The sequence below is a fragment of the Bison bison genome, unplaced genomic scaffold (genome assembly GCF_000754665.1).
Source record: "Bison bison bison isolate TAMUID 2011002044 unplaced genomic scaffold, Bison_UMD1.0 scf7180017864383, whole genome shotgun sequence".
NCBI classification, from domain to species: domain Eukaryota; kingdom Metazoa; phylum Chordata; class Mammalia; order Artiodactyla; family Bovidae; genus Bison; species Bison bison.
Genome location: NW_011494955.1, coordinates 4,638,410 through 4,651,834, shown reverse-complemented (window position 1 = coordinate 4,651,834; position 13,425 = coordinate 4,638,410). Strand labels below are relative to the sequence as shown.

Genomic DNA, 13,425 nt, shown 5'->3' with positions numbered 1-13,425 from the left:
CTCACATCCATCGAGTCAGTGATGCCATCCAGGCATCTCATCCTCTGTCGTCCCCTTCTCCTCCTGCCCTCAATCCCTCCCAGCATCAGAGTCTTTTCCAATGAGTCAACTCTTCACATGAGGTGGCCAAAGTACTGGAGTTTCAGCTTTAGCATCATTCCTTCCAAAGAAATCCCCCAGCTGATCTCCTTCAGAATGGACTGGTTGGATCTCCTTGCAGTCCAAGGGACTCTCAAGAGTCTTCTCCAACACCACAGTTCAAAAGCATCAATTCTTTGGTGCTCAGCTTTCTTCACAGTCCAATTCTCACATCCATACATGACCACAGGAAAAACCATAGCCTTGACTAGATGGACCTTTGTTGGCAAAGTAATGTCTCTGCTTTTGAATATGCTATCTAGGTTGGTCATAACTTTCCTTCCAAGGAGTAAGCGTCTTTTAATTTCATGGCTGCAGTCACCATCTGTAGTGATTTTGGAGCCCCCAAAAATAAAGTCCAACACTGTTTCCACTGTTTCCCCATCTAATTCCCATGAAATGATGGCACCAGATGCCATGATCTTCGTTTTCTGAATGTTGAGCTTTAAGCCAACTTTTTCACTCTCCACTTTCACTTTCATCAAGAGGCTTTTTAGTTCCTCTTCACTTTCTGCCATAAAGGTGGTGTCATCTGCATATCTGCAGTTATTGATATTTCTCCCAGCAATCTTGATTCGAGCTTGTGCTTCTTCCAGACCAGAGTTTTAGTCAGGTGGCAAAAGGTTCCTGTTTGGTGGTTTCCCTGAAACTTCAGTTTTTAGCCTGAAATGTGGCAGAATTTTGCAAGTTACTCATTTTGGGGGCAGCCTGATGGAGATATCATGTCCAAGGATGATCCTTTGAGTAAATCCTACTAAAAGAATGGGTGGGGGGTAGAGATTGGAGTGTCCCATTAGCCTGACAATTTCCTTCTAAAAGTTAAGGTTTTGACTTCCCTGGTGGCTCAGATGGTAAAGCATCTGTCTACAATGTGGGAGACCTGGGTTCAATCCCTGGGTCAGGAAGATTCCCTGAAGAAGGAAATGGCAACCTACTCCAGTACCCTTGCCTAGAAAATCCCATGGACAGAGAAGCCTGGTGTCCATGGGGTCGCAAAGAGTCAGACACGACTGAGAGACTTCACTTTCACTTTCACTTTATCAGTGCGGCTAGTCTAGGGATGTTCTATATTAAGCCCTAGACATCAGTGATTTTAGAAGAAAATTATTCTAAAAATTGGCAAGTGGCAGTAGAAGCGTGAGGGCTTCCCCAGTGGCTCATCTGGTAAAGAATCTGCCTGCAATGCAGGAGACCTGGGTTTGATCCCTGGGTAGGGAAGATCCCCTGGAGAAGGGAACAGCTACCCACTCCAGTATTCTGGCCTGAAAAATTCCATGGACTCTATCATCCATGGGGTCGCAAAGAGTCAGACATGACTGAGTGTCTTTCACAGTGCAGTACAAAAGAAGCGTGAAAGTAGGGGGAGACCATTTGTGAGCTTAGTGTTGAAAACTCACGTAGAGCTTAGTGACCGGGGAAGAGGGTAGAGAGGGAGCTTTATCACCATAAGCAATTTTGTATTTCTCAAATTTTCAGCCATGTGAATGTGTTGCCTATTCAAAAATTAATTTATTAGAAATATAAATAAAAATAAAGTAACAGAGACATTACTTTGCCGACAAAGGTCTGTCTAGTCAAGGCTATGGTTTTTCCAGTGGTCATGTATGGATGTGAGAGTTGGACTATAAAGAAAGCTGAGCACTGAAGAATTGATGCTTTGGAACTGTGGTGTTGGAGAAGACTCTTGAGAGTCCCTTGAACTGCAAGGAGATCCAGCCAGTCCATCATAAAGGACATCAGTCCTGGGTGTTCATTGGAGGGACTGATGTTGAAGCTGAATCTCCAATACTTTGGCCACCTGATGCAGAGAGCTGACTCATTTGAAAAGACCCTGATGCTGGGAAAGATTGAGGGCAGGAGGAGAAGGGGACGACAGAGGATGAGATGGTTGGATGGAATCACCGACATGATGGACATGGGTTTGGGTGGACTCTGGGAGATGGTGATGGACAGGGAGGCCTGGCGTGCTGCGGTTCATGGGGTTGCAAAGAGTTGGACACGACTGAGCGATTGAACTGATCTGAACCAAAAATTGATATAGAGTCAGGTTGATCTTGTGCATTTAGGTATTAAAAAGGTTTAATTTCAGTATTTCTATGATGATTACTAATACCAGTGTATTCTGTTAATTTTAACTCATTTCTTCTCAAATCTGTTAATTCAGAAAATACTTCTGGAGACCATGGGGTCTCTGTCAGTCTTGGTGCCATCAACCCTGCCCGCAGTAACTCCTCAATTCCACAGTCCCCCGAGGTATACACAGAGGAGCCCTTTACCACCTACTTTGATGAGAAGATCGCCGTTCCTGAGGAGAAGGTTAGTGACAGGTCCTTAGAGAAAAATATTATTATCTAGGGAAAACCTATGTACAATGTCTGCTGGATAACTCAGGATCAGCAACCTCAGAGTCAGTTCTGGCAAGCAGTCTCTGAAGACTGAATTTTTGTAGAGAGTACACAGAAACTTTTAAGGAAACCGAGGCCCTTGAAAAATTGCCAAGTTGTACTAGTGAGCATTCTTTGACCCAGAAAGGGAAATTTTCATGTTCCCTTTTGTACGGTACCTTTTGTCCCATTTGGGTAGTGTTTGAGCACAGAGGTACTGCTATTATTGCTGGGGTTTTAGACTGAAAGGCTGTTGGAAGGGCAGGTAAGACAAGAGCTCTTATTTGTACAGAGAGCTAACCATGTTATTGATAAGGAATGGATGAGATGGAGGAGAAACTTGGACCCACTTCTGAACTCTTTGTTCTTATGAAACTGATATTGTTGCCTTTTATGTGATAAAATAATAGATAAATCAGATCAGCAGTTTGGAGGTGATAATCTTTTTTTTTCTCCAAGAGACACTTTTTTTTATTATTATTTTTTAAAACTTTTTCTTCTATATTGGAGTATAGTCAATTAACAATACTGTGTAGTTTCAGGTGGACAGCAAAGGGAGTCAGCCATACACAGGCATGTATCTATTCTCGCCCTGGAGGTGACAATCATTTTGCTCTGTTTTCCTCTCTTGTACAGCACTCCTGTTTTAGCTTTCGCAAACTCTGGGCTTTCACGGGACCAGGATTTCTTATGAGCATTGTGGATCCAGGAAACATTGAATGTGATTTGCAGTCTGGAGCACTGGCTGGATTTAAGGTGAACATAAACTCTTCCCTCATCCCTTCTTTTGGTTTACCTGGTGGCTCAGGTAGTAAAGAATCTGTCTGCAATGAGGAAGACACGGGTTTGATCCCTGGGTCAGGAAGATCTCCTGGAGAAAGGAATGGCAACCCACTCCATTATCCTTGCCTAGGAAATCCCAGGACAGAGGAGCCTGGCAGGCTACAGTCCATGGGGTCTCAAAGAGTCGGACAAGACTTAGTGACTAACACTTTGACTTCTTTCCTTTTTAAACACACACAGCACATCACAGCCTTTTCCTCTGCTCTGCCTATTGGATATAAACCTTGGTGGCTACATGCTGATTCTTCATTGGCTCTGACACTTTGATGAAAAGTACTTTTCGATTTGTATTTAAATTCTAGTTTATCACGTAGTTGGTTTTTAGTTTTATTTTATTTACCCAGGTAGTTTCCTTGAACAAAAGTGAAACAGCAGATGAGAAAAACTAGAACTCAGAAAGGTGCAAGGTGACCTAGCAAGTTCTGTGTAGAATGTGATACAAAATTCAGGTCATTGGATTGCTGAATGGGGCTCTTTCCTGAGTGTACTGTTTCCCATTCCCATTGCCAAACAACCAAACCAGAACTTCCAGTTGGCTCAAGAGTGTAATGGTGGGGCTTTGTTCTTCTCCAGTTGCTCTGGGTTGTTCTGTTTTCCACCATCATGGGCCTCCTGCTGCAGAGCCTTGCAGCTCGACTGGGAGTGGTCACTGGGCTGCATCTGGCTGAAGTGTGTCACCACCAGTATCCCAGGGTAAGCAGTGTTTGTCTCATATCATAGGTAGCTGTGTGTCTGGCAATCTGTGCTAGCCCCCTGTATACTAAAATAGTGGAGGATGTGGGGATCGTGGCCCTGAGGGCTGGGAATCCCAAGGGAAATTCTGTAGCTCCTCTTGCTGCTAAACCATGTTTCCCTGATGCTGGGAAAGATTGAAGGCAGGAGGAGAAGGGGACGACAGAGGATGAGATGGTTGGATGGCATCATCGACTCGATGGACATGAGTTTGAGCAAACTCCGGGAAATGGTGAAGGACAGGGAAGCCTGGCGTGCTGCAGTCCATGGGGCCGCAAAGAGTCGGACACCACTGAGCGACTGAACAACAGCAACAATGTCTGGAAGACAGGTTTAAACTGACTTGATCTTTGGATAAGTACTAATCTGCCTCCAGTTTGTCTTAAATGTTCAATCTTCTTTCTTGGCTGCGAGAGTATCCTTACCTGCTTTTTATCTTATATGCCTCTTTTAAAAAAAAAAAAAAACTTGGTAATTTATAGTTTGTTTTATCTTCTCTTTCTTCATGTATCTTAGTGGTTGTTTTTTTGTGACATATATTTTAGGTAGTAGATACATGGAGGTTGTTTTTTTTCCTGGCCTCAGTCCTGGTCTACTAAATTTCTTTCTGTTCGATTATTTGACCAGATTTGATCCCAGATTTTATTATAGGACACCCAATCCCATCACTTCGCCCCGAGTCCCTTTGCCTATCTGTGTTTTTCACTTACTTGTGTATTATTACACTAAGGATGACTCCAGCCTCTTCACGTTTGTTTTGTCTCTTCAACTGTGGTCAGGATAGATATTTTCTTCGGCAGTATTTTTATTCTCTCATGAACAATACTTTGACCATCCTAGCATTCTCATTTTCCGCTAAAACTTTCAGGATTGTTTTTAGATCAAAAATTAAGTGGAAATAATGAATGGAAATTCCATTCTTCTGTCAAGTAAAACAGAAGGAAAAGAAATTGGCATCAGCTGCTGCCCTGACCCTGATTCACAGGCTCTGCCACAAAGAGCAGCCTGGCCCTCTCCAGCAGGGTGCCAAGTGCAGCTGAGTTCTGGTCCTTCATCTCTAGACCTCAGGTTTAACGAAGGACTGTTATTGGATCAGTGCCAAAATGTGAATTCCAAACTATGGGGGAAGTTCTTAGAAATGATTAATTAGAACCATATCTTTCTGCTGTTTGATGTTTAGGTTCCACGAATCCTTCTGTGGCTGATGGTGGAGTTGGCTATCATTGGCGTAGATATGCAAGAAGTTATTGGCTCAGCTATTGCCATCAATCTCCTGTCTGTAGGAAGGTGAGGGATTTTTCTCTAGAAAGTAATCAGTATTTTGTGGGATTTCAAAGCAAGTATAAAAACAAAAGTCCTTCCCAGGTGGCTCAGTGGTAAAGAATTCGCCTGCCAAGCAGGTGATGCACGTTTGATCACTGGGTCAGGACAATCCACTGGAGAAGGAAATGGCAACCCACTCCAGTATTCTTGCCTGGGAAATCCTATGGCCAGAGGAGCCTGGTGGGCTATAGTCCATGGGGTCACCAAGGAGTTGGACATGACTTAGCAATGAAACAACAACAAAAAAACAAAAACCCAAGTCATTTTCAATTTTCAAAATTCAACTCAAGTATTATTTTTTCTGTGTAATCACTCTGGAACCACCTTCTTCCTGGCTCTTTATCTCCCATGTTTTCGTGTTTGGTCATGCATATCTGTGTTATCCAGTGTGTGGCAATGTATATTATAATTCATTTGTATGTAGTTTATCCCACTTGTAAAGTGAACTCCTTGAGAGATAAGACCCATACTTTACAGCTTTGTGTCCTGAATGTCTGTAATAGTAGATAAAGTTTGAATGAATGTATTACTTTGCTTAGTGCTGTGATCCTAAAACACCCAAGGCCTGGCCTCCTTACCACTATTCCCTTTTCCCCAGGTCCTTGCTCCTTCAAGTGTCATATATCTAGAGTGTTGTTGTGAAGAGAGTCTTTTTCTTAATGTTTCTTTTCTTTTCTTTAATCTCCCTTTTTAATCTCTGACCTAGGATTCCTCTATGGGGTGGAGTTCTCATCACCATTGCAGATACCCTTATATTTCTCTTTTTGGACAAATATGGTAAGGACAGTGGGAACACAGGGGTCACTGAAAGTTCCATCATGTGGCTTACAGGGAAATCTGCCTTCTATGAACTCACTGCTACATTTTCCCCTTCAGGTTTGCGGAAGCTAGAAGCGTTTTTTGGTTTTCTCATCACTATTATGGCCCTCACGTTTGGCTATGAGGCAAGTATTACAGGCTGATCATTAGCTGTTGTTTGTCTTTTTTTCATTAGCTTTTTAAATAAAATTTTTGTCCTTTTATTATAAAAGACAGTGTGTGTTAACAAAACCCAAATTCAGCACTAGGCCAATTTTAAAGGAATAAGGATGTAGGAAAGACTAGTGTCCAGGAAGTTTTGCAGGGACTAGAATTTCTACGACTTTCCAGACTAGACTCCCTGGTCCCAAATTGGCCATCTCAACAACAGAACAGCCTTGGTAAAGATTAGGAGAGGAGTTGCAGGGTTATTCTTGGTTTGTTACCTTGACGGGTTCTGTTTTTGCACATCCTGGTTGACAGTAATTCCAGCTTGGACTTTCTCTGTATTGCAACAGTTAATGAAACAGTGCCTGTTTCCTGTTTTGTGCCCCAGCCCCAATACTGCATTGGGTTAAGTCTAATCTTATCATTCATTATATGCAGTGAAGTGAAACCCAGCACCTTTCTGTGTCCAATTATTATAAACTGATTTCTGTTTATTGGACTAGCTAAGCTTTTGAATATATGTCTACTCTATAAGTAGATGATACAGCTTGGCCTAAGGCTTCCAAGAGAAATGCTGAACCAGGAAAAAGAGTGTATGAGAAGTGTTTCTGAGTGAGTCTCAGCAGATGCTGCTGCCTAGTCACTTCAGTCGTGTCTGACTCTGTGCGACCCCATAGATGGAAGCCCACCAGGCCCCACCATCCCTGGGATTCTCCAGGCAAGAACACTGGAGTGGGTTACCATATCCTTCTCCAATGCATGAAAGTGAAAAGTGAAAGGGAAGTCGCTCAGTCATGTCCGACTCTTCGCGACGCCTTGGGCTGCAGCCTACCAAGCTCCTCCATCCATGGGATTTTCCAGGCAAGAGTACTGGAGTGGGGTGCCATTGCCTTCTCCGTCAGCAGATGCTAGTGGCAAGCATAAGTGATTTTTATATACATATGTGAGCACAGATGTTGGATCATCAAAAAAACAAGAGAGTTCCAGAAAAACACCTACTTCTGCTTTATTGACTATGCCAAGGCTTTTGATTTTGGATCATAGCAAACTGTGGAAAATTCTTAAAGAAATGGGGATACCAGACCACCTAACCTTCCTCCTGAGAAATCTGTATGCAGGTCAAGAAGCAACAGTTAGAACTGGACATGGAACAACAGACTGGTTCCAAATTGGGAAAGGAATATGTCAAGGCTATATATCGTCACCCTGCTTATCTAACTTACATGCAGATTACATCATGCGAAATGCCAGGCTGGATGAGGCATAAGCTGGAATCAAGATTGCTGAGAGAAATTTCAATAACCTCAGATACGCAGATGACACCACCCTTATGGCAGAAAGCAAAAAGGAATTAAAGAGCCTCTTGATAAAAGTGAAAGAGCAGAGTGAAAAAGTTGGCTTAAAACTCAACATTCAAAAACTAAGATCATGGCATCTGGTCCCATCACTTCTTGGCAAATAGATGGGGAAACAATGGAAACAGTGAGAGATTATTTTTTGGGGCTCCAAAATCACTGCAGATGGTGACTGCAGCCATGAAATTAAAAGACACTTGCTCCTTGGAAGAAAAGCTATGACCAACCTAGGCAGCACATTAAAAAGCAGAGACATTAGTTTGCTGACAAAGGTCCATCTCGTCAAAGCTATGGTTTTCCCAGAAGTCATGTATGGATGTGAGAGTTGGACTATAAAGAAAGCTGAGCACTGAAGAATTGATGCTTTTGAACTGTGGTGTTGGAGAAGACCCTTGAGAGTCCCTTGGCCTGCAAGGCAATCAAACAGTCAATCCTAAAGGAAATCAGTCTTGAATATTCACTGGAAGGACTGATGATGAATTGAAACTCCAATACTTTGGCTACCTGGTGTGAAGAACTGACTCGTTGGAAAAGACCCTGATGCTAGGAAAGATTGAAAGCAGGAAGAGAAGGGGACACTGAGGATGAGATGGTTGAATGGCATCATCAACTGAATGGACATGAGTTTGAGCAAGCTCCCGGAGTTGGTGATGGACAGGGAAGCCTGGTGTGCTGCAGTCCGTGGGTTCACAAAGAGTCAGACATGACTGAGCCACTGAACTGAACTGAGCACAGAAGCATGGTTAGTGTGGGTAATCAAGAATTGACTGTATTCTAAGGTGTGTCTCACAGGAGTTATTGTGGCACTAATATCAATAAGGCCGTTAGCAGCCATGTTATTTCTTTAGAATATTAATTATATTCTTTACACATCTATTTAGTATATATAAAATACAGTATGAAATGTTTGGATACCCCAGTCATAAATTCTCTAACCTTGTGCTGCTTGATTTTTTTTTGGATGGTTCTATGTCCCTTATTTCCTAAATAGTGTTGATGAAGGGGTTTAAGGAGTAAAGGATGCAATGTTATCTAGTACCGTGTTACTTCCCTAGTGTCAAGTTCCAGAAAAGGCTAATAGCTGTTCTCTTTGTATGTAGTATGTTACAGTGAAACCCAGCCAGACCCAGGTCCTCCAAGGCATGTTCCTGCCATCCTGTTCAGGCTGTCGTACGCCACAGATCATTCAGGCTGTGGCCATTGTGGGTGCCGTTATCACACCACACAACATATACCTGCATTCTGCCTTAGTCAAGGTGAGCAAGACCTGTCTTATCCCAGTGACTTATGTAGCTCATGGCATCTTTTCCTTTCGTTACAAGGGACACATACTTAGTTTACAATTGTTGGAGCCCTGAAGGAGCACGGTGCTTTTCCACAGTTGGACACCACACTCTTGTATCACCAAGGTGACCAGAGATGACTGACCCCATAGAGAAGGGACTAAAGTCCTTAAAAGATCTGAAGGGGCACCGTGTCTCTTGTCTTTAAATCTCAGAAACCTCAATGGCCTCATGGAGGTCAGGAGGAAGGAGCCCAACCTAGCTTTTACCAGTCAGTCCAACACAATTGTTTGCTGGAAGATTTCAGAGACCTTTGTAATTAAGGATAACTCCCCCTTAGATCTAAATCAGGTTGTTTTTGTAGGTCAGCGGTTCTTCAAGCCACAGTAACTGAGGGCTCATCAGTCACTCAGTCACTTTCCCCTGTTTGGGTGTGTGTGATGTCATCAAAGGGTCATGATTGAACTCAGTGAACCAGGATGTATGTGGGGTCTCTCACATTTCATGTGGTCAATTGTTTGACCTCTAGGACTTCCAGCTGACTCCAACTCATGAAATATTACAAGGAAACTTGTTTCAGCTAGTCAAAAAATGACTGTTGCTATTACCTCTCTAGTCCAGACAGGTAGACCGAGCCAATAAGCAGGAAGTTCAAGAAGCCAATAAGTACTTCTTCATTGATTCCTGCATTGCTCTCTTTGTTTCCTTTATCATCAACATCTTTGTCATCTCAGTGTTTGCCGAAGCATTTTTTGAGAAAACCAACAAGCAGGTGGTAAGTAAGCCAGGGACCTGGGTAGTAGTGAATGTGAGGGTAAGGAGGAGGCTAACTGGGGCAGGAAAATGTGACAGTGACTTAGAGCTCAGGGGAAATGGATCTCAGTGCTGCCTCTAAGTCACTGCGCTAGTCAGGCTTATAGTTTAGGGCAGTGGCCAAGTCCACACCCATCATTCTCAGCTTTGGACTGGGAAGTCAGATAAAGACTGCCTCATGCTGTGGTCAGTGGCTTCATGTCTATTTGCTCTTTCTCATCCCCTTTTGCTTCCAACTCCTGACTGCTTTCCAGCCCTGCCATTTGGTGATGACAGGTTGGGAGGAGTCAACACACAGGAAATAGAATCTGTGGCTAGACAGACTGTTTTATCACACTGAATTCTCTGTCCTCTTGACTCCTGATTGCCAACCTAGTTTTGATCACTCCTTTGTTTCCCATCGTAGGACCTCTGATTCCTGGCTCTGCTTTGAATAAGGACTCTATTCTGGGTGTCCTTTCATATTTGAAGCCTTCTAAGGACCCTCACTTGATGTCACCATTTAAATTGACCTAACATTCATGTATTACCATGCATACTGTAACTCAGGAAAAGTTTTTGATGACCTGGGAGTGTAGAAAAATTATCAAGGAAGACCTCAAGGCCATTGCTGCCAGTCTCTGCTGTCATCAATCCATGCCCAGTGTCTCACCTTCAGCATCCATCTCTTAGATGACCTGTGTGTGATCTATAGGAGAGGGCTTCTTATCTGAGTCCTGGACTCAAAATTAAAAATTGTTCCTAAACTGCTTTGGTTCCAGGTTGCGGTCTGTAAAAACAGCAGCAGCGCCCATGCTCACCTTTTCCCTGATGATAACTCAACACTGACTGTGGACATCTACAAAGGGGTAAACCTGTTCAGATTTCTGATCTCTGCTCCTGGATCAATATTCTTAGCATAATATCTGGTCTTTGCCGTGGGTTCACTTCAGAGCACAGCATATCTTCTCTGAAGTGTTGTTTTTTTTCAGAGGTCCAGATACCAGATAAGACTTTTGGATTATGTAGAAGGAAATAGAAGATCTGCTGAAAAGATGAATTAATTGAATCAGCAATTCCCAAACTTGTGCTGCTATAGGCATTAATTGGGGTGACTAGAGAAAGTGTTCTTAGTAAAGTGATTTATTTTTTATACTTGTTCCCCACCTAGCCCCAGTGGCTGGACACTTTATTTATTTAGGCCGTGCTGTGTAGCATGTGGGACCTAGTTCTCTGACCAGCAGTCAAACCCATACCCCCTGCACTGGGAGTACAGGGTCTTAAACCAGTGGAACACCAGGGAAGTCCCTGTAGAGTCATCTTTATTGTGGCCTCTCTGTCCTTTTATGCTGGTTACATTATGAATTTCCAAGAGTAGAATACGTAGCATCTCCAAAATTCATTTGTGCTTTCTCTTCATTCCTATTACCATCTTCCAGAATACTGTGTTAAGGAATATAATGTGGGAAATGTGTTGTAGATTTTTTTAATAGTTAACATATAAGTTGAGGATAAAGGCTTTAGGAGCCTAGAGAAGAGAAGGGACTAGGCTGAAGAGGAATGGGGGCCCATCCAGCAGACTTTAGGTTGAAAGCCTCTAGAATGAGGTCAGGACCCGAGTCTAGCTTCTGGGACAGTGCCAGCACAGCGCTTGGTAGAGGTGGGTGTGTAGCCAGGAATGGGGAGAGGTGACGCAGAGGAGCACTATGGGGTGTTGTCTCAGGTGATCTCTCTCCCTTGCCTCTCCAGGGTGTTGTGCTGGGGTGTTACTTCGGGCCTGCTGCTCTCTACATCTGGGCAGTGGGGATCCTGGCTGCAGGGCATAGCTCGACCATGACAGGAACCTATTCTGGCCAGTTTGTCATGGAGGTACGTGCTGCTGTGACTGGGATAGACGAGAGGAAGAGGACGTTGCCCTTTTGTCCTTTCTTAATCCCATGCCTCTAAGGTCTTCCCGAACCTCCCCAGACCTTTTTCTGTTTCCTTTCAGACATTCATCCTGTTTCTGTGTTTTCTTCCAGGGATTCCTGAACCTAAAATGGTCACGCTTCGCCCGAGTGAGTCTGACCCGCTCTATTGCCATCATCCCCGCTCTGCTTATTGCTGTCTTCCAAGATGTGGAGCATCTAACAGGGATGAATGACTTCCTGAATGTTCTTCAGAGCTTACAGGTGAGAAGGGAGCTGGGGAAACTCACATCTCACTAAATCAGGAAGGATTCTGTACCTTTATTCTGTATTGCTTTTAGATAACAAGCCTAGTGTGGTTGTGGGGAAAATTCAGAGGAAGAAAGAGGCACAGTCTTGGTCTACGGTGAATGCATATGAAATCTCTGGCATCTAGAAGGCTTTTAGAAATGGCTTTATTTTTAAGCCTGTTGAATGGGAATTATAAGCTATAATTATACATAGAATACAATCATTGTTCGTTAATCCTAGCAAACTTTAAATAATGTATAGGACACTGTTGGGCTTTATGGAGATTAAGAAGACAAGGCAGATACAAATTTTTTAAAGACACTGTGATCATAATTGATGCTGGGTTCATGCTACAGATTTCCACATAACCCTCCAGCATGTTGTGATGACAGGAATAATTTCTCACAGAATAGATGAGGCAGGGTCTGTGGTTCCCTTTTGCTAACAGTGCTGCTCTCTGGGGTGTTACAAGGACCCCCTGTAGCCCTATCTTATTTTTTTATTTTGCAGCTTCCCTTTGCTCTTATACCCATCCTCACATTTACGAGTTTGCGGCCTGTGATGAGCGAATTTGCCAACGGATTGTGAGTGTACTTCTTTTTGTTCCCCAAGATGTTGGGGGGAAGGATAACTTCATCAAACAGGCCAGTCAGGAAATAAGTCATAGGGGACCATGTGCTTTAAGGGGTGATTGCTAGAGCTGCCTCCTCAGTCTCTAAGAAAAGAGAGACTTCTGGGGACTTCCCTGATGGTCCAGTGGTTGAGACTCTGCCTTCCTGTGCAGGGGGTGAGGGGTTGATCCCAGGTCAAGGAACTAAGGTCCTACATGCCACAGGGTGTGGCCAAAATTAAAAATAAGTGAATACAACATTGTAAATCAACTATATTTCAATTTTAATAAATTAAAGAAAAGAAAACAGAGATGGTAAACGTAACAAAGGAGGGCAAGCACATGTTTTATTTCTGGGGTAAGTTTTTCAGCTTTTAGTGCTTTAACTCTTCAACTTCAGCCACTGAAGGTTAAAGCATCTTAAATCCATGTTGAATGATCTTGATGAGAGAGGCATAAGCTAATAACATTTTATATACATGTCCATAGGACATGGGGTATTTGAAATGACTTGTTGTATCTCTAGGGACTCATGACCTTTTCAGTTGTAGGGCTTGTTGCATTTTTTAGGGACTTATATGATACAGATTCATGCAAAGATGGGCTCGATAAAGGACAGAGATGGTATGGACCTAACAGAAGCAGAAGATGTTAAGAAGAGGTGGCGAGAATACACAGAAGAACTGTACAAAAAAGAGCTTCGCGACCCAGATAATCATGATGGTGTGATCACTGACCTAGAGCCAGACATCCTGGAATGTGAAGTCAAGTGGGCCTTAGAAAGCATCACTACGAACATTA

General features: G+C 43.2%; 1 protein-coding gene across 1 annotated transcript in view; it reads left to right on the top strand.

Annotated features, from left to right (window-relative positions):
• Window positions 1–13,425, top strand: part of LOC105001514 (natural resistance-associated macrophage protein 2-like) — a 17,963-nt gene that overhangs the window by 562 nt on the left and 3,976 nt on the right. The window contains exons 2-13 of the mRNA XM_010857825.1: window positions 2,303–2,454; window positions 3,159–3,278; window positions 3,939–4,058; window positions 5,278–5,384; window positions 6,127–6,197; window positions 6,297–6,364; window positions 8,842–8,997; window positions 9,641–9,799; window positions 10,599–10,685; window positions 11,566–11,685; window positions 11,838–11,987; window positions 12,525–12,598. Of these exons, the coding sequence (XP_010856127.1) occupies window positions 2,303–2,454; window positions 3,159–3,278; window positions 3,939–4,058; window positions 5,278–5,384; window positions 6,127–6,197; window positions 6,297–6,364; window positions 8,842–8,997; window positions 9,641–9,799; window positions 10,599–10,685; window positions 11,566–11,685; window positions 11,838–11,987; window positions 12,525–12,598 (1,384 nt within the window). The remainder of the gene's footprint in view (window positions 1–2,302; window positions 2,455–3,158; window positions 3,279–3,938; window positions 4,059–5,277; window positions 5,385–6,126; window positions 6,198–6,296; window positions 6,365–8,841; window positions 8,998–9,640; window positions 9,800–10,598; window positions 10,686–11,565; window positions 11,686–11,837; window positions 11,988–12,524; window positions 12,599–13,425) is intronic.